This window comes from Urocitellus parryii, chromosome 5 (genome assembly GCF_045843805.1).
Source record: "Urocitellus parryii isolate mUroPar1 chromosome 5, mUroPar1.hap1, whole genome shotgun sequence".
NCBI classification, from domain to species: Eukaryota; Metazoa; Chordata; class Mammalia; order Rodentia; family Sciuridae; genus Urocitellus; species Urocitellus parryii.
In genome coordinates, this window is record NC_135535.1 from 57,998,566 (window position 1) to 58,023,400 (window position 24,835).

General features: G+C 35.9%; 1 protein-coding gene across 18 annotated transcripts in view; it reads left to right on the plus strand.

The window, feature by feature from the left end:
• Positions 1–24,835, plus strand: part of R3hdm2 (R3H domain containing 2) — a 147,477-nt gene that overhangs the window by 68,471 nt on the left and 54,171 nt on the right. For 5 of the 18 annotated variants that reach the window (XM_077799220.1, XM_077799219.1, XM_077799222.1 and 2 more), the window contains one exon: positions 21,089–21,158. The exons of the other annotated variants lie outside the window; for them this stretch is intronic. In XM_077799220.1, coding sequence (XP_077655346.1) covers positions 21,152–21,158 — 7 coding nt within the window. In that variant the 5' untranslated portion in view covers positions 21,089–21,151. The remainder of the gene's footprint in view (positions 1–21,088; positions 21,159–24,835) is intronic. 18 annotated transcript variants of the gene reach the window in all.

A 24,835-nucleotide genomic window follows, 5' to 3' on the forward strand; every position in this document is an offset into this window, starting at 1 on the left:
TCTCAGGCATTGGGAGGCAGAACCAGGAGGATCTCAAGTTTTAGGACACCTTCATCAATTTAGCAAGGCCCTAGGCTATTTATTGAGACCCTGTCTCAAAATAAAAAAAATAAATAGGACTGGGGATGTCACCCATAGAGCATCCCTGGGTTCAATCTCCAGAAACGTGAAAGAAAGAAAAGACAATAAGAAAAAAATTTAAATTGCCTAAAACAAAACCAAGAAAACTGGACTGGGTGTGGTGGTATGTTCTAGTAATCCCAGCCACCTGGGATGCAGCAGCAGGATGATCCCAAGTTTGAGGCCATCCTGGGCAATTTATTGAGACCTTGCCTCAAAATTTAAGTAGAGGACTTGGGATGTAGCTCAAGAAGTAGAGTCCTTTTGGGTTCAATCTCCAGGTTAAAACAAAACAAAACAAAAAACCTGTGTTGTGGGATTTATAACATGTAGAAATAAAAGGAATGGTAGAAGTTGCCCCCAAGGTTGGGAGACAGGAAATAGCAATATACTGTTCTAAGATTCTTACATATGTGAAGTTGTATGTTACATGAAAAGTAGATTGTGATGTTATGTGTATACCATAAACCCTAAAGAAGCCACTTAAAAGAAAATGATATAGCTAATAAGGCAATAAAAGATAAAATTGAATCATAAAAATGCTTAATAAATCTAAAAGATGTCTGAAGAATACAAAATGAATATACTGAATAAATCAAAAACAAATAGTAAAATAGTTTATTTAAATCTGACCAGACCAATAATCACATTAAATAAATGATTGAAACACCTCAATAGGAAAATTAACAGATTGCATTTAAAAGTAAGATGCAACTAAGTGTTGTCTACAAGAAACCCACTTTAAATATATATAAACTTCATATTGAAAGAAGGGTAAAATAAAATATACCTTGTAAACACTGTTCAGAAGAAAGGAGTTCTATATTAATAACAGACAAAGTAGATACCAGAGCAAGGAATATTACCATGGCTATAGAGACTTACTTTATGATGACAAAAAGAGTCAGTTCTTCAGGGTACCTAACAATCATAAACGTTTATGCATTTAGCAAGATCTTCAAAGTACATAAAGGGTAATAGAACTGAAAGGAGAAATAGAGAATCCACCAATATAGTTGAAGATTTCAACACCACTCTCTAAATGATAGAACAAGTATATAACATGCAACCTTTTCAGATGGCTTTTTTATTTAGTAATATGCATTTGGGCCTTTTCTTGTTAGTTCATTTTCTTTTAGGGCTAGATAATACTCCAGTGTTCCTACATACCACTGTTTGTTTATCCATCTATTTACTGAAGGACATCTTGGTTACTTCTAAATTTTAGCAGGTATTAATAGTGCCTGGCCTTTTTTTCTCCTTTAAACCTGCTTTAGTTAGACTTCATCACCACTACTCTAAACTCCTAAAAAAAAAAAAAAAAAAAAAAAAAAAAATCCAGGACCGTTGTTTCTTAGTTTCCATGTGGAATTAGTTCTAGGACCCCTTATGGATGCCCAAATCCTCAGACACTCAAGTCCTTTGTATAAAAAGCTAGTTTTTGCATGTAATCTACATACCTTCTCCTGTATACTTTAAATCATCCTTAAATAACGTGGGCTGAGGTGTGGCCCAGTGGTAGAGTATTTATCTAACATTTCCGAGACCCTGTAACAGAGAAAAAAAAGAAAAATCTATGATACCTTAGGCTACTCAAGTGCTATATAAATGGTTGCTGTACTGTATTGTTTAGGGAATCCTGTCAAAAAAATCTGTACACGTTCCAGGGTAGCCACGATTTTTTTATTTTCAAATATCTTTTTTATACTTGGTCATATTTATATGTAGTACCCCTCCCACCATGGATGAATATAATCAGTTGTAAGTTCCCATCTCATAGACCTATTTGTACTTAAAATATTTGTATTCTCCTTGAAATGCTTTTCTACTTGGCTTCCAAACACCATACTTCCTTTTCTCATTGGCCGTTTCCTTTTAGTCTCCTAAAAAGGGTACAGGGTTCTCCTGTGCCTTCTTTTTTGCTTTTTTGCTCCAGTATCAGAAATTGAACCCAAGAGTACTTAACCATTGAGCTACATCCCCAGCTTCTTTTTATTTTTATTTTGAGACAGGTTCTCGCTAAGTTGGTTAGGGTATTGCTGAGTTGCTGAGGCTGGTCTCAAACTTGAGATCCTCCTGCTTCAGCTTCCTGAATCATGAGGAATAAGGTGTACATCATCATGCCTGGCTCTAAACCCTTTTAAAAAAGGGGTGGGAAGTCTGGGGTTGTAGCTCAATGGTAGAGTACTTGCCTAGCTACCTGTGAGGCACTGGATTTGATCCTTAGTACCACATAAAAATAAATAAATAAAACAAAGGCATTATTTTTTAAAAAAATGAAAAATGTCAAAATACAAAATAAATAGGATATTATAATTAACCCCCAAGTACCTTTCAAGAACCATCAATACTCTTATTTTTTAATTTATAACTCCACCCATTCTTATCTCCTGCTTAATGATTTCTTCTTATTTTTTAGTCTTATTTATTGAGTATAATTTCCATAGAATAATGCTCATCTATTTTATGTAAAACCATTCTCTAAATTTGTTTTCCACTGCTGTGTATCTAACCTTGGTCCTCGTACATGCTAATCAGGCACTCTATCACTGAGCAGCTTCTCTGGCTCCAAATTCTCTAATACCTGAAAAACATTAAAATCTGGTTACCACTACCATAGTCCAAATATAAAATATTTCTATCACCTTAAATGATTCCCTTTTGCCCCTTGTAGTCATTCTCTACCCTACTGCCAGACCCTAGCAGTCTCTAATGTATTTGTTTCTATAGTTTTGGCTTTTCCAGAATGTCATGTAAATAGAATATATATATAAAAGTTTTTCAGATTTGTTTCTTTCACTCAGCATAATGTCTTTGAGATTCATCTGAGTCATTACAAATATTACTAAGTCCCTTCTCTGTATTACTAAGTAGAATTCCATTGTATGAATGTACCAATTTATTTGTTGTTTCACTGAAGAATAGAGTTTTATTTTTTCCAAGTATGAATAAAGTGGCTGTGAACTTTCTTGTACAATTTTTGTATGAAAGTAATTTTCATTTAATTATGGTAAATAAATAAGTGGGAGTGGGATTGTTGGGTTTTATGGTAAATACATATATTTAACTTTATAAGAAGCAAATTATTGTCTAGAATGGCTGTACCAATACATTGGAGCACCAGTTACTCCATATCTTCACAAGAATGTCAGTATTTTATATTTAAGTCTTCTGCTCATTTTTAAAATTGGGTTGTTTTCTTACTGTTGAATTTTGAGAGTTCTTTATATATTCTAGATAGAAGTCATTTGTTGGATAGATGATTTGCATATATTTTCTTCCATCTGGTAGCTTGTCTTTTTTTCTTAAATATATATTTTAGTTGTAGTTGGACACACTACCTTCATTTTATTTACTTATTTTTTATGTGGTGCTGAGGATAGAACCCAGTGCCTCACGTGTGCTAAGAATCTTTTTATTTTTATTTTTAAAATATTTTTTAGTTGTCAATGGACCTTTATTTATTTATCTATCTATCTACTTATTTATTTATATGAGGTGCTGAGAATCTAATTCAGTGCCTTACACATGCTAGGCAAGTACTCTACCACTGAGCTACAACCACAGCCCAGTTTTTTGGTTTTTTTTTTTTAATGAGTCATGCTTTTGGTATCTTATTTAAAAATCTTTTACTTCATATCAGGTCACGAATATTTACACCTATGTTTCCTTCTAAACATTTTACAAGGCCTGGGGATGTAACTCAGTGGCAGACCTCTTGCCAACCATATGTTGGGTACTATCCCCAGTAGTGCAAAATAAAACAATAAGACCCCCTATCGTTTTGTAGTTTTATATTTTACATTTATTTTTTTTTTAAAGAGAGAGGGGAGAGAGAGAGAGAGAGAGAGAGAGAGAGAGAATTTTTAACATTTATTTATTTTTTTAGTTCTCGGCAGACTCAACATCTTTGTTGGTATGTGGTGCTGAGGATCGAACCCGGGCCGCACGCATGCCAGGCGAGCGCGCTACCGCTTGAGCCACATCCCCAGCCTATATTTTACATTTATATCAATGACCTGTTTGAGTTAAATTTTGCCTAAGACATAGGTAAAGAGTAGGTAAATTTTATATATCCAATTGTTTTTATACTATTTGTTGAAAGCTTTCTTTTTCCATTAAGTTGCCTTTGCACCTTTGTAAAAATTCGGTTGGTGTATTTGTGTTGAGTCTCTTCTTAGATTCTTTTTCTATTCCAATTTTCTGTGTCTTTTTCTTCACCAATTCCATGTTCTCTTGATTTTTGTAGCTTTTTAAAGTCTTTTTTAAATTTTTTACCGAAAATTGAACCTAGGGTACTTTACCACTGAGCCACATCCCCAGCCCTTTTTACTTTTTATTTTGAGACAGGGTCTTGCTGAGTTGCTTCTGGCCTCAGTAAGTTTCTGAGGCTGGCCTTGAATTAGTAATCCTCCTATCTCAACCTCCCAAATTGCTGGAACTATAGGGGTGTGCCACCGTGTCTAACTTAAAAGTTGTCTTAAAAGTTGAATACTGATTCTTACACCTTATTCTTCTTTGGAATTATTTTGGCTCTTTTTATAACTTTGCCTATCCATAAACGTATTAGAATAAGTTTGCATATATCTATAAAAACTCTTGCTAGGACTTAGAATGAAATTGTACTAAATCTATAAATCAACTTAGGGAGAATTGACATCTTCACTATGTCAAGTTTCCAGTCTATAAAATGGGCTGATGGTGTAGTAGCTCAGTGGTAGAGTGTATATTTAGAATACGGAAGGCCCTGAGTTCAGTCCCCAGCAACAACAACAAAAAAGATACATTTTCTCATTTATTTGGGTCTTTAATATATTTTATTAGAGTTTGTAGATTTCACTATACAAATACTTTACGTGTTTAATTAAGTATGCAACTAAGCACTTAATTTGTGGGAAATAATCATAAGCGGTATTTTAAATTTTAGTTTTCAGTTATTTATTGCTACTTTATATAAATTTGATTTGGCAATGTTGATTACTTCCTGTAATCTAGCTAAATATTTTTTTCACCCCCATCTCCCTTGGCCCCCAATACTAGGAATTGAACTGAGGGGTGTTTTACCACTGAATTTCATCCCCAGATTTTTTTTTTTTTTTTTGGTGCTGGGGACTGAACCCAGGGCTTTGCACATGCAAGCACTCTACCAACTGAGCTATATCCTCAGCCTCCCAGCCCCAGATATTTTTAAAAACATTTTTAGTTGTAGATGGACACAATACCTTTATTTGTTTGTTTATTTATTTATTTATTTATTTATTTATGGTGCTGAGGATCCACTCTAGTGCCTCTCACATGCTAGGCAAGTGCTCTACCATTGAACTACAGCCCCAGCCCCCCAACCTTTTTTATTTATTTTTATTTTGAGACAAGGTCTTCATAAGTCACCCAGGCTGACCTTAAATTTGTGATCCTCCTGCCTCAGCCCCTCAGTGGCTGGAATTACAAGTGTGAGTCACCGCACATGTCTCTTATTTTCTATTTTGAGGAGTTTGTATGTTTTGTTTTGATTCCTTGATATTTTATTTCTTTTTTAATATTTATTTTTTAATTGTAGTTGGACACAATACCTTTATTTTATTTATTTATTTTTTTATGTGGAGCTGAGGATTGAACCCAGGGCTTTGCACATGCTAAGCAAGTGCTCTACTGGTGAGCCACAACCCCACCCCCTCCTTGGTATTTTCTATGTACACAATTATGTTGTCTATGAATAGGAATATGTTTTTCCTTTCTTGCCAATATGTATGCCTTCTATTTCTTTTTCTCATCTTATTGCATTGGCTTCATCTTCAGTTGAATAGGACTAGTAACAGTGAACAACCTTGCCCCCCCTTTTTTTAAAATCTTAGTGTAATGTAAAAGCATTCAGTTTTCAGGTTTGTTATACTTCGTTTTTTTAAACTAAGAAAATTTTCTTCTATTCCAACTTTGCATCTTTATGGATGTTGGATTTTGTCAAATTTTTTTTCTCTGTCAGTTGAAGTGATCATGTATTTTTTCTTTTTTTCCCTTTTTTGTGGTATTGGGGATTGAACTCAAGGGTGCTTAACACTGAGCTACATCCCCAGTCTTTTTTATGTTTTGAGACAAAGTCTTGATAGGTGTCCTAGACTGTACTTGAACTTCGGATCTTCCTGATTCAGCTTCCTGATTCAGCCTCCCAAGTAGCTGGGATTCAGGGGGCACACCACCATGCCTAGCCAATTTTTTCTTCTTCAGACTGATAATGGTGGGCTGCATTGATTACTTATCAAAAAACAAACCAATCTTACATTCTCAGAATAACCTCTTATGGTTGTAATGCATTATCTTTTTTTATCACTGGATTTAATTTTCCAATTTTTATTTAGATATTTAGCTTGGTTTGTAGTTTTCTTATGTTTGCTTAGTTTTAGTAAAAAGATAATTTGGCCTTATAAAGTGACTTGGAAAGTGTTTCCTTCTCTTTTGTTTTCTGAAGAGATTACATAGAATTGATATTATTTTGTCTTAACGTGTATGCTAAAATTCTCCAGAGTAAGCATCTGGGCCTATAGATTTCTTTAGTAGTGATAGGGTTATTCAGGTTATCTATTGTACCTTGGGTAACATTTTTTAAAAAAATATTTTGCTGATTAGATTTTAATAGTGAACCAATTTTGTTTTATTTTTTATTTGTTCTTTTTAGATATATATGATAGTAGAGTGTATTTTGACATATTATACATGCATGGAATATGATTTATTCTTATTAGAATCCCATTCTTGTGGTTATACATGATGTGGAGTTTTACTGTTGGTGTATTTATGTATGAACATAGGAAAGTTATGTCCAGTTAATTCCACTGTCTTTCCTATTCCTGTTCCTGTTCCTCTCCTTTCCCTTTATTCCTGTGTCTAATCCACTGAACTTTGTTCTTCCCCTCCCTTCAAATGGGTAACTTTTGATAGTTTATGATTTTCAAGGAATTGGTCTGTTTCAGTTAAGGGGTTAAAATGTCTACAAGGTCCGTAGTGATTTTTTTTTTCAGATCTGCTATTAATAATATGTCTTCTCAGTCTCCTTTGTTAGTCTTGCTAGAGATTTATTAACTTTCTGGATTTTTTTCAAAGAAACAACTTTTGGTTTCATTGCCTTTCTTTATCTTTAGTTTCATTGATTTCTGCTTTTTATTAGTCTTCATTCTGATTGCTTTGAACTTGTTTTATTTTGTTTATTTATTTTAAGTTTTTTTCTTTTTTTTTAAATAAGATTTTTTGTTTTGGTACTAGGAATTGGAACCAAGGGTGCTTTATCACTAAACTAACTATATACTTCAGTCCCCACCCCTCTTTTTTTTTTTTTTTTTTGCAACAAGGTCACAGCAAGTTGCTGAGGGCCTTGCTAAGTTGAGGCTAGCCTTCAACTTGTGATCCTCCTGCCTCAGTGACTCAAGACATTGGTATTACATGTGTATACTACCACGCTTGTCTTCTTTTTTTTTAATAAGGTAAAAAATTAATCAGATTAATATGGATACTTATGTGGAGATTGTCTTAGCTTTGGCTACCATGATAAAATACCACAGACTAGGTAGCTTAAACAGCAGTAACATTTCTCATCATTTAGGAGGCTGGAAAGTTCATGAACAAGGTCCTGGCAAGATAGGTTTCATTCTAAAGCATCTCTATAGAACTTATAGGCAGCTGTGTGCTCACGTGACCTCTTCTTTGTGCAGGAGGTAACAGAGAAAAAGAAAACTTACTTTCTGGTGTCTTTTGTAAGGTCACTAATTGAATCAGAGCCCTACCCCTATGACCTAATTTAGCCTAAATTACTTCCTTAGAGGCCCAGTCTCCAAATATAGCAACCCTGGTGGTTAGGTGCGGGAGGCCACTAGCCCATAAGCTAAGCATCCTCTCGCAGCCTTGAGTTAGGGGGTGTTGGTCTGACATTGCATGCCTTCTGCTGTGCAGTGCAAGGGTCTCCACCTTTGGCAAAGAAGTTTGCTCTAGCTCTGGACTTGGGCGTTACCCAATGGGATTGGACAACCCCCCACCTTGAAACCTTATCCCCTGCCTTATTTAGTGAAGAATATTCTATCAAAACTCCTTTGTATGTCCCCCTATAAAAGCTATAAAAATAAAGAGATTCCCAGTGCACGCTCTTTCCAGTGTAGAAGCTGACCTTTAGGTCACAGAGCAGTCCCACCCTCAATATGAAAATTACTTCTGTGTCCTGTGCTTTTTTGCCATTTTCTTAGCTTAATGTTACAGCCAGCTCTTTTAAACCCAGTTCATCTCATCTGCGCGAGTAGCTGGTGAGAGTTAGGGCTTCAACATAAATTTTGGGAGGGGGAATACAAACAGTACCAACATACCAAACATAGAAACCAAGTATTTACCATGTGTTTTTGTTCCTTTATTCCTGGTGCTTCAAGTTTTGTTGTATTACCACTTATGCACGCACACATTGCTGCCATAGTATTGGAATCAAACCCAGATCCTCATGTTAGACAAGTGCTCTATACCAAACTACACCCCAGTCCTATTTCCTTTCTTTTGGACATTCTTCTAGAGGAAGTTTCTTATAAAGAATCCTCTTAGCTGGGCATGGTGGTGCACGCCTATAATCCCAGTAGCTCGGGAGGCTGAGACAGGAGGATCGCAAGTTCAAAGCCGGCCTCAGCAATGGCAAGTTGAGATGCTCAGCAACTCAGTGAGACACTGTCTCTAAGTAAAATACAAAATAGAGCTGGGGTTGTGGCTCAGTGGTTGAGTGCCCCTGAGTTCAATCCTTAATATCCTTATTTCATCTTTACAGAAGGATTTTCTCTGATATAGAATTCTGTATTTGAACAACTTTTAAAATGTTGTGCTAATTTCTTCTGGTCCTTATGGTTTCTAATAAAAAAATATGAAGCTATTTAAGTCATTGTTCCCTTAATAACTAGTATTGTTTTTGTAGTTGCTGCCAATAATTTTGTTTGTTTGTTTGTTTCATAGTTTTTATTTGAATTTGGGAATAGATTTTGTTGTATTTAGCCTGCTTGGGGTTTGCCTCTTGAATCTATTGGTTTACACACATTTGTGAAGTTCATTTTAGCCATTATTTCTTCAAATATTTTACCACACTTTGGCTTTTTAAAAATATTTATTTATTTTTTTAGTTTTAGGTGGACACAGTATCTTTATTTTACATTTATGTGGTGCTGAGGATTGAACCCAGTGCCTCATGCATGCTGGGTGAGCACTCTACCACTGAGCCCCAGCCCCAGTCCCCACACTTTGGCTGTCTATCTTTTATTTTTCCCCCCTATTTCTGTCTCTCACTCCCCTCCCCTTCTCTCTCTCTCTCTCTCTCTCTCTCTCTCTCTCTCTCTCTCTCTCTCTGCTAGGATCAAACCCAGGGCCTATATCAATCACTATACCACTGAGCCACACCTTCAGCCCTATATTTATGTTTTTGAGACAGGATCTCTCTCTGTTGATCAGGCTGGCCTTGAACTCCTGAGCTCTAGCAATCCTTCTGCCTCAGCCTCCAGACTAGCTGGGACTACAGGTATGTTCCAGTGTGCTGAACTCTTCACCAGTGTCTTATATCTCTTTCTGGGACTCTGATGTATCAAAGTAAATGTTACACTTTTGGATGTTATCCCACATATCCTAATGACCTGTACCTAGTCACCCCACCCAGTTGTTTTTCTTTGTTGTCCAGAATCAGTATTATATTTGGTATTTCCCTTGGCTTGTCTTCAGATTCACTGAGTCTTTCCACTGTGCTTTCTGTTCTGCTGTTGAATGCATATGTTTATCCTTCAGTTGTATTTTTCAGTTAAGGTTGTCAAGGCAATTAAATCCAATATCTGTGTCTCTTGATATTTTGACTATTCATCTTTTATACAAATTGAGATCATCTTGGCTCTAAATACAACAATTAATTTTATATTATATCCTGGAAATTTTGATAATTATGATGGTATGGGTTTTGTTTAAATTCTACAGTGAATGTTGACTCTTACTGTTTTAGCAGACAGTGTACCCATTTGAGTTCAACTTGAAAGTTCTATTCAACTTTCTTTGATTCGTGATTCCAAAGTCATCTCAGTTTTTAAGCCTTTTACCGTGCTGGTTAGATTTGCCTTGCATGTGCATCACCAAATAACTCATCTAGATGTGCAAGTAGTTATTCTTATAGTTTAGAATTCCCTTATTATATATTTTAGGAAATACATATTGAAATATTCTAGACATGAAGAGTCATTATGAAAACTTTTTAAATTGTTTTGGAAAATATTATACATGCACCTATGTGTAAATTTGTATGTGAATCTTCTAAATGAACGTTATACTGTTTTTTGCAAATTCTCTGTATGGTTATAAACTTCTCAAAAAAAAAATTTGGATGCAACAAAGAAATATAAGTCAAAAACATGTCATTCCCTGCTTAAAAACCACCAGTGACTTCTCATCTTACTAAATGTAAAAGCCAGTTTGTTTCAGTGGTCTATTTGACCTCTCATATTAGTCTTCCAACTCCCAGTGGCTTCTCATCTCACTCAGAATGAAAACCAGAGTCCTTTTTTGTCTTTAGTATGTCCTTTAATGAACTTATCTAATATTCTTAGAGCTTTTCATAGTACCTGGCCCATAATCAAAACACAAGCTCAAAACAAAAGTGCTTGTTTGGATCAAAATGACTAGTTGTGGGGCTGGGGATGTGGCTTAAGCGGTAGCATGCTCGCCTGGCATGTGAGGGGCACTGGGTTTGATCCTCAGTACCACATAAAAGTAAAATAAAGATATTGTGTCCACTTAAAACTAAAAAATAAATATTAAAAAAAATGACTAATTGTGTCTTTGTGACAGACTTTATTCCTCTCCTCAGGTTGCCTATGTACTAGCCATATGTTATTTTGTGCCATTGCAGACTTTTTGCCACTGGAAAATCCATTATTTGCTGTAGTAATAGAGATTGTTACTTATTTTCTTTGGGTCTTGAAATTAGGATCTGAGGCAGGTTCTCAGTGGTAGAGCACTTGCTTAGCATACACAAGGCCCTGGCCCCAGCACCACAAAAAGAATTAGGACCTGAAGTTGGAGTTATAGATCAGTAGTAGAGTACATGCTTAGCATGCACTAAGCCCTGGGTTCAATCCTCAGCTCAAAAACAAACAAACTTGAATGTTTTAAGTTTGTTACACAGCTCTAGCTAGCATACTTTCTAGAATTATTACTCTTCCATCCTTTGAATCACTTCCTTTATTTTAATCTGTCCTCATTTCCAAACTTATATTTTCTGTTTTCATTTTTTTAAATCAATTTTGTCAGTAGGTGTTTTCACTATTTTTTTTATTCCTTCATTTTATAACCAAAGTTTTCTCTCCATCCTTTAGGGGCAAATATGGCAGAGGGAACAGATAGCTTCTAGTATTCTATGCTGCCTGCCTTCTGCTCCAAAATGAAAAATGATTTTACTAAATATAGTTCACTGGAAAGAGAATTCTCTGTAACTAGGATTAGTCTTTGTTTTACATTTCTAAAGTTGAGCCCAGTAGTTTTTAAGCTATTGTCCTTAAAAAGCTACAAGGCCCCTGACCTTGATTATTTTGCAGGTGAATAAATGTAAAAGTAAATTTAAAGGTGAACTTTTAATCTGGTACATATTGCAAATCATTATTCTTCACCAAAAAGACTTTATTTTGGCATGAACATGTGCAGCAGAAAGGAGTTGCTGCTGTGTCTTTAAAAGCTATCTTCAGAGCAGTGTGGAGGCAGGCATGCCACTGAACTACTTGAATGAGAGCAAGAAGAGGAGGTGGGAGAGGGTGCTATTGCAGTGTATGTGTGTGTGTGTGTGTGTGTGTGTGTGTGTGTGGTGTGTGAGAGGGAGAGACAGAGAGAGAGAGACTGTTGGCAGAGCTCTGGGTGACATCTCTTAGAACAGCTGGGCCATGGTCTGCTTCAGAGCTGCTTGTCAGAGCAATTAGCTTGTCGGAGACACCGCAGCAAGGATCACTAGCATTTTCATTCAAGGGTGAAGGGGGTGGGTGTGGGGACTGTGGGCGGGGGAAGAGGCACAGGTTTCCCAGAAGGAATTTCTTCCGGCAAAATTCCGGCAGAACAGATTCTTGTAAGAATCATTGTAATGAGGTCTCCATTAATAATGTGAGCTTGCTGTTGGTGTAAATGCTGATCCTCCATTTGGGGTGAGTTTTGGATGATTTTCTTGCTTTATATAAAAGTCCTTGAACTTCACAGGCTGGGAGGGAAGAAGCTACAAAGAATGGTGTCTTTTCTATCTTGGTCTATTTAACTCTATTATAAACAGTGGAGAAATTAGCGAATTTTCAAATGTTAAATTTTGTGAGGGTTTTGTGGGCATTTCCGTTTGTTCTTTTTTAATCTTTAAAATATTTTAAAAACTAGGTTTGCTAGAACTTTTACTGTATTCAGATTCTACCTCTTCCCTGGCTATTTCAAGCAATACTTCATTCAGATTTAGCTTATGAGAACAGTGGTGATTTCTGTTCTCTTTGGTGATGCTGTTGACGCACATTGCAGGAAGCAGGGAATCCCCTATAAATATCCTTCACTGTGTCATTACCCAGCTATCCACACCCGGCTGGTGAATATGCTTCTCTGTCCTATGTCTTTATGTAACTGTCCCCTAGTCTTTAAATGTAATAAGAAGAAATATGTCACCTTTGCTATGTCTAGGAAGCTTTTGTGATTATAAACATCCTTGGAGGAATTTGTTAAACCTTTTTATTAAAAGTGCCTTTTTATATATTAAGGCCATTGTATGAATTTCTTCTGGTTTTATCACTTTGCCTATTTTTTGTACTTGTTTGTTCCCTTGTTTCTTAAAATTGACTTGTTTTTGTTTGCCGGCTTTGGTTTATAAAGAGTGCAGAGATGGGATTCCCTCTACCTCCAGTGACGTAGTGATTTTGTTTGCAGTCTTTTTCTTCTGAGAGGGAGGGAACGGAGAGAAGGAAGAAGAAAAATCCATCTGAAGCGGTGCGTTCTTCTTCTATGACTTGATGATGACAAAACTGGGTACAATTAAATAGAGCTAAAGCCAAAATGGGGTGTTTTAATGATAGGGGTATTGTTTTGTTTCCTTTTAGAATAGGCTCAGACTGAAAGTCAGGATCGGATCGCTGAAGCAGGGTGCCTGAATTAACCCTATAAGTCCTGATGCTAATGAATTTTGCCTAACTGCTTTTTCTAAATATGGAAAGAAAGGGAGCTCATAAGCTTTCTGGAACCTAGGATCCATTAATAATTCTAGGTTGAGTTTTCAAATTTGGAATTTTTCTGCTTTATTTGCACTGATTCTGATCAGACAGCTAGTATGTTGTTTTTCAGACCTCAAAAATGGGTAGTTATATAAAATTCTTTGCCACTCTGGTTTAGGAGAAAAATATTAGATATACTCCTATGTGTGAGCATAACAATCCAGCCCATCGTTTTTGGATTGAATGTTTGGGCTTCTACTTCCTTTTATGCAACTCCATCTTAATACTGCTGATCTTTGAAGGTATGCCTGCAGAGGTCAATTTGAAAAACTCAATAGACTAGAGCCTAGGTAAATTTAGAGTTGCCTGTCTGTGGATGTGTGTTTGGATAGTATATGTGGAAATGTGCCTTTAAAAACTTGCTGGCATATTTTCTATCTTGATTTTCTTTTCTGTTGTACTTTCATTTATTCTAAATTCTTTGTATGAAGTAAAAAAGAATAATAATGTCTGGTTTTCAGATTAGATTATGCAGCCCTGTTTGCTATTGTAGCTCCATTATATTAATATTTATTTCAACTATAAATGTTTCAAACTAACAAAATCTAATTTTATTTGGAGAGAAGCAGTGTGGGGGAAGGCTAGAGGAAAGGAAAATAACCTCTGGGTAAATGGAGAGCATTCTGGAAGAATAACCTATTTAGAAGCTTGCCAGAGACTGGAATTACAAGGTTAAGAGAAATTCCTTCACATCTTTGCATCTTGATATTGCAGCAAATATGTGGATAATTTCTTGCTAGCTTTTCAGGAAACCCCTGTGGTGGACAATCCTTATTAATCGTTGCTGGGAGACTGCCTTGACGTCACTGGGAGCGTTCCCGTCTGCAACTAGAACAGGAATAGCCTTTGAGGGGGAAACAAAACCAATGTGAAATTAAAAGACAGTTCTGTTAAGTTGGTTTTCCTTCTGTTTGGGGGTGGCTGGGATAGACCAAAAGTCTTTCTTAAATGTTTCTGTCATTACCAAGGGAAGGTTTACCAGAAGATCATTTTATTTTGACCAAAAATTATATCTTTTAAAATCTTTGTTTTCTAACCATCAAAGTTTTAGAAAAGGTTGAGGAAAGAAAGCTGTTGAAAGTTGCTAGAGAAGTAAAATTTCAGTTTCCTTTTAATCTTTATTTATTTTTCTTTCTTTTAGGAGGAAGAGGGAAAGATCAAGGGTAGTTTTTCAAAAGGTGTGTTAGCATCATTCTATGATAATTTAATTCTTACTGTTGTCTTCCTATCCGCAGCCCACCACCACCACCTGCCTGTTATTGTATAGCCTGTTAAGCTTCTCTTTAGAAAAAGTATACTTACTGATTGAATACTTGGACTCTGGAGTTCATTTCTCAGCTTTACCAATTGCTGATTCAGTTACCCTGGACAAATTACTTAACCTCTCCATTTCTTTATATATAAAATGAGGATAATGATAACACCCACCTAGGAGGGTTGTTTTGAAATTAAGAGTTATTATATATAAAGCCTTTAAGACAGTTCCTGGTCATTTTGAAGGCTTAGTTAGTATCAGCCATGATTATTTGTATCAAGAAATTAAATAGGAATATACCATTTGTGACTTCAGATCACATGTAATTTTTGAGGAAACCAGAAGAGACTTTTGAGCTATTTAAGAGACTTCTTAAAATGAATTTAAGTATGATGTAAGCATTTCAGCTTTACTTTGACACAGTTGATCCTTTTAGGAGTTATCTTTTCTAATTTAATATTCAGAAGCCAAATTGAGAATATGTTCATTTAAAAAGATTAGCAGCTTTATAATCTTTTTTTTTCTTTCTTGACCATCATTCATCTTTTGACTTCTACAGAGTGTTGGCTTGTTTTGTTTTATTTCTGTTTTACTTTTTACTATTGTTTCTGATCTACTTTCAAATCTTAAGATACTGTCTTGATGTCTACCTTTGAATCTTTGTTATCTTTGCTTTTTTTCTGTGTGAGTTGATGTTGTTGATTTTCTTCTTTTTTCATATATTTGTGAGACTATGATTTATATGAAGTACTATGTCTAAAGATTCCTTAATATCATTAGTGTGAATGTGATGGTTGGCATTAAACTCTAGGCCTCATGCATGCTAAGCATATCATCGAGCTACACCCACAGCCAAAAAATCTACAATTTTAAATGGGCCAGATATCAGATCACAAATACTAGAAGATCCAATATCCTATTTCCTCTTATCTTTTAATTTCACATTAAAAACTTAGAGTGGCATTCTTTTTGTTTGTTTGTTATGAAGCTTTGTGTTCATGCTATTGGGGGGACAGGATGGTGAACTGAAGAAAAATTAAAAGTGAGAAGCACTACGCTGGGACATGGTGAAACAATACCCCTGTCATTAAAACACCCCACTTTGGCTTCATGGTAATTCACTAAGAATTAACTTGAGAAACACTAATTCTGTTAAGGGAAAATTTTTTTATTTCTAAAACTCTTTCATACATTTTTCTTGGAGAGTTAATGAGAATTGTAAACAAGATTTAGGTATAAAGATGTTTATCATAGCATTATTTTATTATAAAAATTAACTGCCAGGCCTGGTGGTACATACTTGTAATCCCAGTGACTTGGGAGGCTAAGGCAGGAGGATTGCAAGTTCAAAGCCAGCCTCAGCAATTTAGTGAGACCCTATCTTAAAATAAAATATTAAAAAAAAGGGCTAGTTACTTGGCTGCTGATTAATTGAGGTGGGGGGCACTAGGGAAAAATAGAGTTACCTTAGATTAGGTAGAAGGAAGTAAAGGGAGGAGATGGGAGGTGATATGGGGATAGGAAAGATAGTAGAATGAAATAGATTTTATTACACACACACACACACACACACACACACACACACGTGACTGCATGACTGATGTGATTCTACAACATGTACAATCAGAAAAATGAGAAATTATACCCCATCTATGTATGATATATGAAAGTGCATAAATGCATTCTACTGCTAATTAAAACAAATTTAAAAATTAAAAAAAAAAAGATCTGGGAATGTGGCTCAGTGGTTAAGCATCCCTGAGTTCAGTTCCCAGTACCAAATAAGTAAATAAAATTTTAAAAATAAAAATAAATAAAAATTAAGACTGCCTAAATTTTCAGTGATAGGGAAATGGTTAACTAATTTATAATACATGTGTATCATAGAATATGACTTTATGTTAAAAGTAATTAAAAATGGAAAATGGTTGTTTATGGATATCAATTCCATACAAATATGGAAACAAAAAATAAAGAAAAACTGTTTTTATTAATGGCAGTAATTGCTGGGTTACAAATTTATGAGTGATTTTTTTACTTCCTTTTCTATACTTGTATGTGTTTTCTTTAAGTATAAAGAAACCTTTACTTTTCTTTCTTTTTTTTTTTTTTTTTACACAATATCTTTATTTTATTTTTATGTGGTGCTGAGAATCGAACCCAGTGCCTCACGCATGCTAGGCAAGCGCACTACCACTTGAGCCACATCCCCAGCCCACCTTTACTTTTCTAATCATAAAAGCATTTAAAAACTTTAAATCCCCACTCTTAATACCTGAAAGTAAATTTTTAGAATGTGTTAAATGTAATCATATAAATTCCTGAACATAGTGTTTGGAACATAGTAAATGCTCATATAAATGATAGCTACTGCTATTAATATAGGAGGAAGATAGCCTCCTTGTGGTCAGAACCTAGGGTTTTCATATTGGGGGATAACATCATTGATAAATGTCTGAATAGTCATGTAGTTTCTTGTCCTTTGGAAGTCAATAAATATGCTCTTCTATACCTACTGGCCCAGAATCTTAAAACTACATGGCTAGAATTAAATTTTGTTTTTGTTTTTTGTTTTTGATAGTATGATGGTATAGAGAGGAACTTCAATGTAGAGGAATAGTAGTGACTTTCTGGGCAGTACCTCTCCACCTACATTGAATTAGGAGCATTTTCCCACTGACAATACCCCAGCCCTTTTTATTTTTAATTTTGAAACATGGTGTAGCTAAATTGCCCAGGCTGACCTCAAACTTGTGAAGCTTCTGACAGCCTCCCAAATCTCTGGAATTAAGGATGTGTGCCACTGTGCCAGCACTTACTGTTATTTAAAAAAAAAAAAAAAAAAAAAAAAAAGATTTAATACATTTTATGACTCCCACTAAAAGTTGTATCTATCCCCTTTTCTGGGTTGCCTCCTTAAGCATTTCTGGGATATTTGAAACAGAAAAGATTTTCTCAGTTTCAGGAATTTCTGGAATTTTCTGCCTGTTGTTATGTTACTCTGTCCTTATGAGTTCCTTGGAACTCAGTGCTAACAAAAAGATCTAGACATCTATCTACTTTGCGCTTGTTTGGGAGCTGGGGTGGGCATGTACGAAACTAAATTCTGCATGAAAAAGACATCATAGTAGTAGTAATATCAAAGATTTTTAACATTTGACTACTTTTATGTCCTCTATAGTTTGGAGGTTTTCTTGTTTGTTTGTTTTTAGCTTTGCTGGGCGCCAGGCAAACCACTGTGCCACTGAGCTACATCTTAATCCAGCCCTCAAATCCATTAGTTCTTTTTATTTAGATAGACACAATATTTTTATTTTATTTATTTATATGTGGTGCTGAGGATCCAAACCCAGGGCTTCACACTTGCTAAGCAAGCGCTCTACCATTGAGCCCACAACCCCAGCCCCTATAGTAGTTCTTAATGCAAACTATGGTCCCCAATTTAGGATGATTTGACAATGCTATTTTGACTTTATGATGGTGTAAAAATGATATGCACTCAGTAGAAATGGTATTTAAATTTTTATTTTTATTATTTTTTTAGGTGTAACTGGACACAATACCTTTACTTTATTTATTTATTTATTTATTTATTTATTTATTTTATGTGGTGCTGAGGATCGAACCCAGGGCCTCGCATGTGCTAGGTGAGCGAGTACTCTACCACTGAGCCACAACCCCAGCCCTGATATTTAAAATTTTGAACTTTTCTCAGGCTAGCAATATGCAGTATGATATTCTTTCAAGATGTGGGTAGGACGATTACAAGTTCAAAGCCAGCCTTGGCAACTTAGCAAGGCCCTAGATAACTTAGCAAGACCTTGTCTCAAAATAAGAAAAAGATTAACCTGGCCATGTTGGCTCATGCCTGTAATCCTAGTGGCTTGGGAGGCTGAGGCAGGAGGATTGTGAGTTCAAAGCCAGCCTTAGCAAAAAGCAAGATGCTAAGCAACTAAGTGAGACCCTGTCTCTAAATAAAATACATAAAAGGACTGGAGATGTGGCTCGGAGGTTAAGCGCCTCTGGTTTCAATCCCTGGTACCAAAAAACAAAAGATGTTGGACAGTAGCAGTGAGCCCCAGCTCCCAGTCAGCCGCACATTCATGAAGGGTAAACAACCAATACTCTACAGTGTACTGTGATGCTAAGTTATGATGAGTGTAGGTCAGATGTATTATATACATTTTCTACTTAGGATATTTTCAACTTACAGTGGGTTTATTGGGATGTAACCCCATTGTAACTTGAAAAGTATCTGTATAAGAGACTTGTACAATAAATGAATGTTCCTTAAATAATCATCAAAAGAATGACTGTAGTCTGTTAATGGGTCTTTTGTAATACGTGACTGTGAAAGTGTACTTAATATCTGAGCACTTACAAATTGTTAAAATTGCAAATTTTATATTGTATATATTTGTCACAAACACACGCAACACATGAACCAGGTAAAAATGCGAAATTTCCAACTAATTTGACCCTGACTTTTCAGATACTGTCTAGTTCTCAGCATTTGCTTACCACCATACACCAGAAGGTTGGGAACAAAGATGATTGTTACAGTATGAGATATTACATCAATTATTGGGGAACAGCATGCCAGGAAAGGGGAATACCTTATAATATGCCAGATAGATTTTAGAATGTCAAAGAACACTGCTGAGGTAAATGATGGCTTTTTTATTTTTTGGTAGGGGTAGTTTATTTTTTGTTTCGTTTCCTCATCCAGTTTGTAATTATCTCAGTCAAGAAAGTTTATAGTCCAGGGAGAAGGAATAGGGTCATATGAAATGTGAAGAGCATGTACCTTGTATTCCAGCATTAGGACATAGCAGTCCCCCCCCACCCCCTTTAAATGTCGGGGAGTGTAGTAAAAAGGACAAACATAATAGAATCCAAGGAATGTAGGAGCTGACTGTGAATGAGAATATGGGGAATATGGCATAAGCTATGTGAGTTTCCATGCTCAATTTTTAAAAATATTTTTTTAGTTGTCAATGGACCTTTGTTTATTTATGTATATGTGGTGCTGAGAATCAAATCTGAACCCAGTGCCTCACACATGCTAGGCAAGTGCTCTACCACTGAGCCACAACCCCAGCCCCTCCATGCTCATTTTAACATTTCAAAAAAAGTTATGTGAAACATATCAGCAATCCAAAGTTAAAACCTTTACCTCTACCTCTTTCTCTGTATCTTGTGTCATGGGAGGCTTTAGTATTGTGATCTGAGCTGGGTAAATCCTGCTTAAATCCTTCAATTTATGCTGGTGTTGGTTTTCTGGCCAAAGATTCTTGAATTTTTCTACTGAAGTTAAATAAGGAAAAATCTCCAGGGTTGGGGTTGGGATTGTGGCTCAGTGGTGGAGCGTGCACCTTGCATATGTGGGGCCTTGGGTTCTATCCTCCACACCACATAAAAATAGATGGAGGTATTGTGTTCAAATACAGCTAAAAAATATTTTTAAAAAAATCTCCAGGGTTTTGGGGCTGGGGATGTGGCTCAAGTGGTAGCGTGCTCACCTAGCATTCATGAGGCACTGGGTTCGATTCTCAGCACCACATAAAAACAAAATAAAGATATTGTGTCCATCTAAAACTACAAAATAAATATATTTTTTAAAAAAATCTCCAGGGTTTTTAGAATCCCTTGTTATTTGTCTAGATTCATTGTCATTGCTATTCACTGTCCTCTAAAACGAAATTATTCATTTTTAGTGTGCTAGAATGGCAACATTGCTTATTTGTCTGTGGAGACTGTTTTCTGATGGCATTTGCAGCAGTGTTTATGGGAAATGCTTTTTTAAGAAAGAAAAGAAGAAAAAAGCAAGGAGACTCTCATCTTGTAGTTCTTAGTAATAGAGCTTGTTGCTATGGAGCCCTGGATCAGATTGGCTGACCTAAGAGCCAATGAGCAGATAGAACATAAAACACATCATCATTTAACCTTGCAAAATTCATTTTTTTCAGTGACATGGCATTAATACTATAACTGTATGTAGAGCAATGAAGTAAAATGTTTCCAGAAGAGCACTTTTTTCCCCTTTCTCAAAATTTGCTGTTAAATATGAACACTGTAATTATATGCTTTTTTTTTTTTTTTGGTAACTGCATTCTTTATTTATTTTTTATTTTTTTAGTTGTGAATGAATACAATACCTTTATTTTGCTTATTTAGTTTCTTTTATGTAGTGCTAGGAATTGAACCCAGTGCCTCACAGATAAACTAGGCAAGTGCTCTATCACTGAGCCACAACCCCAGCCCTTTAATAAATAATTTTTAGTTGCAGATGGACACAATATTTTTATTTACTTATTTTTATGTGGTGCTGAGGATCGAACCCAGAGCCTCACCAATCGTTCTACTACTGAGCTACAACCCCAGCCCATATTCTTTTTTTTTTTTTTAAGAGAGAGAGAGAATTTTTTAATATATTTTTTTTTTTTAGTTTTCGGCAGACACAACATCTTTGTTTGTATGTGGTGCTGAGGATCGAACCCAGGCCGCACACATGCCAGGTGAGCACGCTACCGCTTTAGCCACATCCCCAGCCCATATTCTTTTTTTAAAATATTTTTTTTTAGCCATAGATGGATACAATATCTTCATTTATTTATTTTTATGTGGTGCTGAGGGTTGAACCCAGGGCCTCACGCATGCTAGGCAAGTGCTCTGCCACTGAGCTACAGCCCCAGTCCTCCCAAGCCCTTTCTTGTATTTTATTTAGAGACAGGTTCTTTTCTTTTCTTTCTTTTTTTTTTTTTAATAGTAGCATGCATTTTGACATATAGTACACAAATGGAGCTCAACTTCTCATTCCTTTGTCTGCTCATGGTTCATAATCATTTCAGTAGTGTAATCATACATGTATATAGGGTAATAATGTAGAGACAGGTTCTTACTGAGTTGCTTAGGGCCTTGCTAAGTTGTTGAGGCTGGCTTTGAACTCATGATCCTCATGCCTCAGCCTTCCAAGCCACAGGCAAGCACAACCATGTCCTACTTGTCGTAGTCAGTTTTGAATTCCAGCTTTGCCACATAAAATTCTATAACTGTTTTAGCAAATGACTTTCATTTCTTATTTTTAAAAAACTGTATTATGTGCCAGCCACATTTGTATGTCCTAATTATATGTAGTGAACAAAACAAAATCAAAAGCCCCTATCCTCTTTGGTGTGTATAATGGTTAGATAACTAACAAGATAAATTTGTAAAATAAAGCATTAAATCGTGACAAATGCTGAGGAGGAAAATAAGGGTAAGGAAGTGGGATAGAACTTATTTGGGTTTGATAAAGCTAAAGAAAATGGAGATAGTAAAGGCAAAATTCCTCCAATACTCTTTTTGTTTGTTTGAAAGAGGAGTATATATGATTTTGTTGGTGAACATAAAATGGACATTTTGGGCCAAGAATATAGAAAAGCTGACAAAATCTGTAACAAGATCCTGTTAACACTTTAGTGCATTGATCAAAGCACCTGCAGTTCTCATTTTAGGGTAAGTATTGCCATAATACATAACTCAGCAAAGAGAGGAGGGTATTATCTCCAGAATGTTTTAATCTTGGGGTTTTTGTTTTGTTTTGTTTTGTTTTCCTACTTTGCCTAAGGAATTGCTCTGGACACCAAATAACTCCTTTGAGCTTCCTTAACCACTAGTGAAGCTTTTCTGCAATTATAGAACAGAATTGTTTTCATCCTTCCCTGTTGGGAAAATTGGCACAATTACTATTGTTGTTGTAGACATAGTAGTAGTGAAGGCTGTTGACAATTGACTTCTGCAGTCCTTAAAGACCTTGATGGTTGTCACATAACTATAGCTTTATGTTTCATAAGTTCTTTACATTCTTCCCCAAAATTCTGTTTTCTTTCTTAAGGGAGAAGCTGGGTGCAGTGAGTGGCACATGCCTGTAATCCCAGCAGCTTAGGAGACTGAGGCAGGAGTATTCTATGTTCAGAGTCAGCATGGGCAATTTAGCAAGGCCCTAAGCAACTTAGTGAGACCCTATCTCAAAATAAAAAATAAAAAAGGACCAGGGATGTGGCTCAGTAGTTATGTGTCCCTGGGTTCAATCCCTGGTGTCAAAAAAAAAAAAAAAAAAGGGACAGACTTATATCTCATTTATATCTCACTAGGCCCTTCCTTTCCATCCTTCCAAGTACTATTAGATGTTTACCTCTTCCGGCTTACAGTTATTATGCTCCTTTTTTTGTCCTTTATTTTGACACTGTAGTGGGAAAAAGTAGAATTTTAAACCAGGAAGACCTGAATCTTGGCCCCTTAAGCATATTATATGGTCTTACCCATAGTAATATGTCACTTAATATTTATTTGTTAATAACAAATAAATATTGCTTAACTACACTTTTTTTTTGGTACAAGGGATTGAATTTAGGGGTACTTAACCACTGAGCTACATCCCCAGCCCTTTTTTAAATATTGTACTTAGAGACAGGGTCTTGCTAAGTACTTAGGGCCTTGCTAAATTGCTGAGGCTGACTTTAAACTTGTAATCCTCTTGCCTCCGCCTCCCAAACTCCTGAGATTACAGGCATACACCAATGTGCCTGGCTTGTTAGATTTTTTTTTTTTTAATAAAATGGAGATAAAACTTTATACCTTGAGAAGATCAAGTAATTCCTTCTCTATAAATGAAAAAATTCAAAGTTAAAAGGGGTGGAATCAGGTTGAAGGGAAAAATGGGAGAGTTTATAAACCTAATCTTTGAATCCCCAAATCTGGTCTTTATTGATAGTCTCTGAAAAAAGGCCTTAGATCTAGGTACCTTTCCCATGCCATACTCCATACCCTAGAACTCTCCTGAGTGGTCAGCCATCTTGGAACACCTACAACTTGGCTTTGAGGTCAGAATAGCAAATTGGTATCTTGCCTTTGCCCTTCTTCTGTTTATTTGGGAAAGTTATTTAATTCCTCTGAGCTTTGATTTCTTCAACTGAAAAATATCCTAATAAAGAGTTATTTTTTTAAAAAAGTTATTTTAGGATAAGCTGGGTGTAATGGCACATACCCATACACTTGTAATCTCAGTGACTCAGAAGGCTGAGACAGGAGGTTTGCAAGTTTGAGGCTAGCCTCAGCAACCTAATCAGGCCCTAAGCAACTTAGCAATACCTTGTCAAAATAAAAAAATAAAAAGGGCTGGGGATAAAGTTCATTGGTAAAGAACCCCTGAGTTCAATCCCCAGTACCACCCCACCTCCAAAAAAACCCCAGTTATGTTAGGATGAAATAATGTATAGAAGTAATAAAAAGAAAAAAATCAAAGTGATGGAAAGAATGTAGACTGTGGAATCAGATAGCACCAGGGGTCTGGTTTGTCTATGTAGGAGTGGAATGACTTTGATCCGAATTGCTTAACTACACTTGGTGGATATGAGTTGAGGTGTACATATTCTTGCTCAGCAAATATTAGCACCTTTTTCTTTTTTCCTAGCTCCAGTGTCAGAAAACATAAGAAACGTCTTGTGATTCAGTGAGCACCTAAACATTTTGGTTTGGTTGTTTATAATCTACCCTCTGCCTTTTTTCTTGTTGTTGTTGGTGGTGGTAGTGGGATTGGTATTGGTTCTGGATATCAGACCCAGGACCTTGCTCTTGCTAGGCGAGCATTCTACCCTGACCTGTATCCTCAACCCCAGAATTTTGTTTATATATATATATATATATATATATATATATTTTTTTTTTTTTTTTTAAAGAGAGAGTGAGAGAGAGAGAGAGGGAGAATTTTTTTAATGTTTATTTTTTTTAGTTTTCGGCAGACACAACATCTTTGTTTGTATGTGGTGCTGAGGATTGAACCCGAGCCTCACGCATGCCAGGCAAGCGCGCTACCGCTTGAGCTTCATCCCCAGCCCCTTCATATATATTTTTTGAGACAGGGTTTCACTGTGTTCCCCAGGTTGACCTCAAACTTGTGATCCTCATTTCTCAGCCATAGCAGTATAGCAGTAGCTGGGATTATAGGTGTACAACAACATACCTGGCTTTTTTTTTTTTTTTTTTTTTTGGTACCAGGGATTGAACCCAGGGGCACTTTAGCACTAAGCCACATCCCCAGCCCTTTTTATTTTTTATTTTGAGACAGGGTCTTACTAAGTTTCTTAGGGCCTTACTAAGTTGCTAAGGCTTTGAACTTCGGATCCTCCTGTCTCAGCCTCCTGAGCCACTGGGA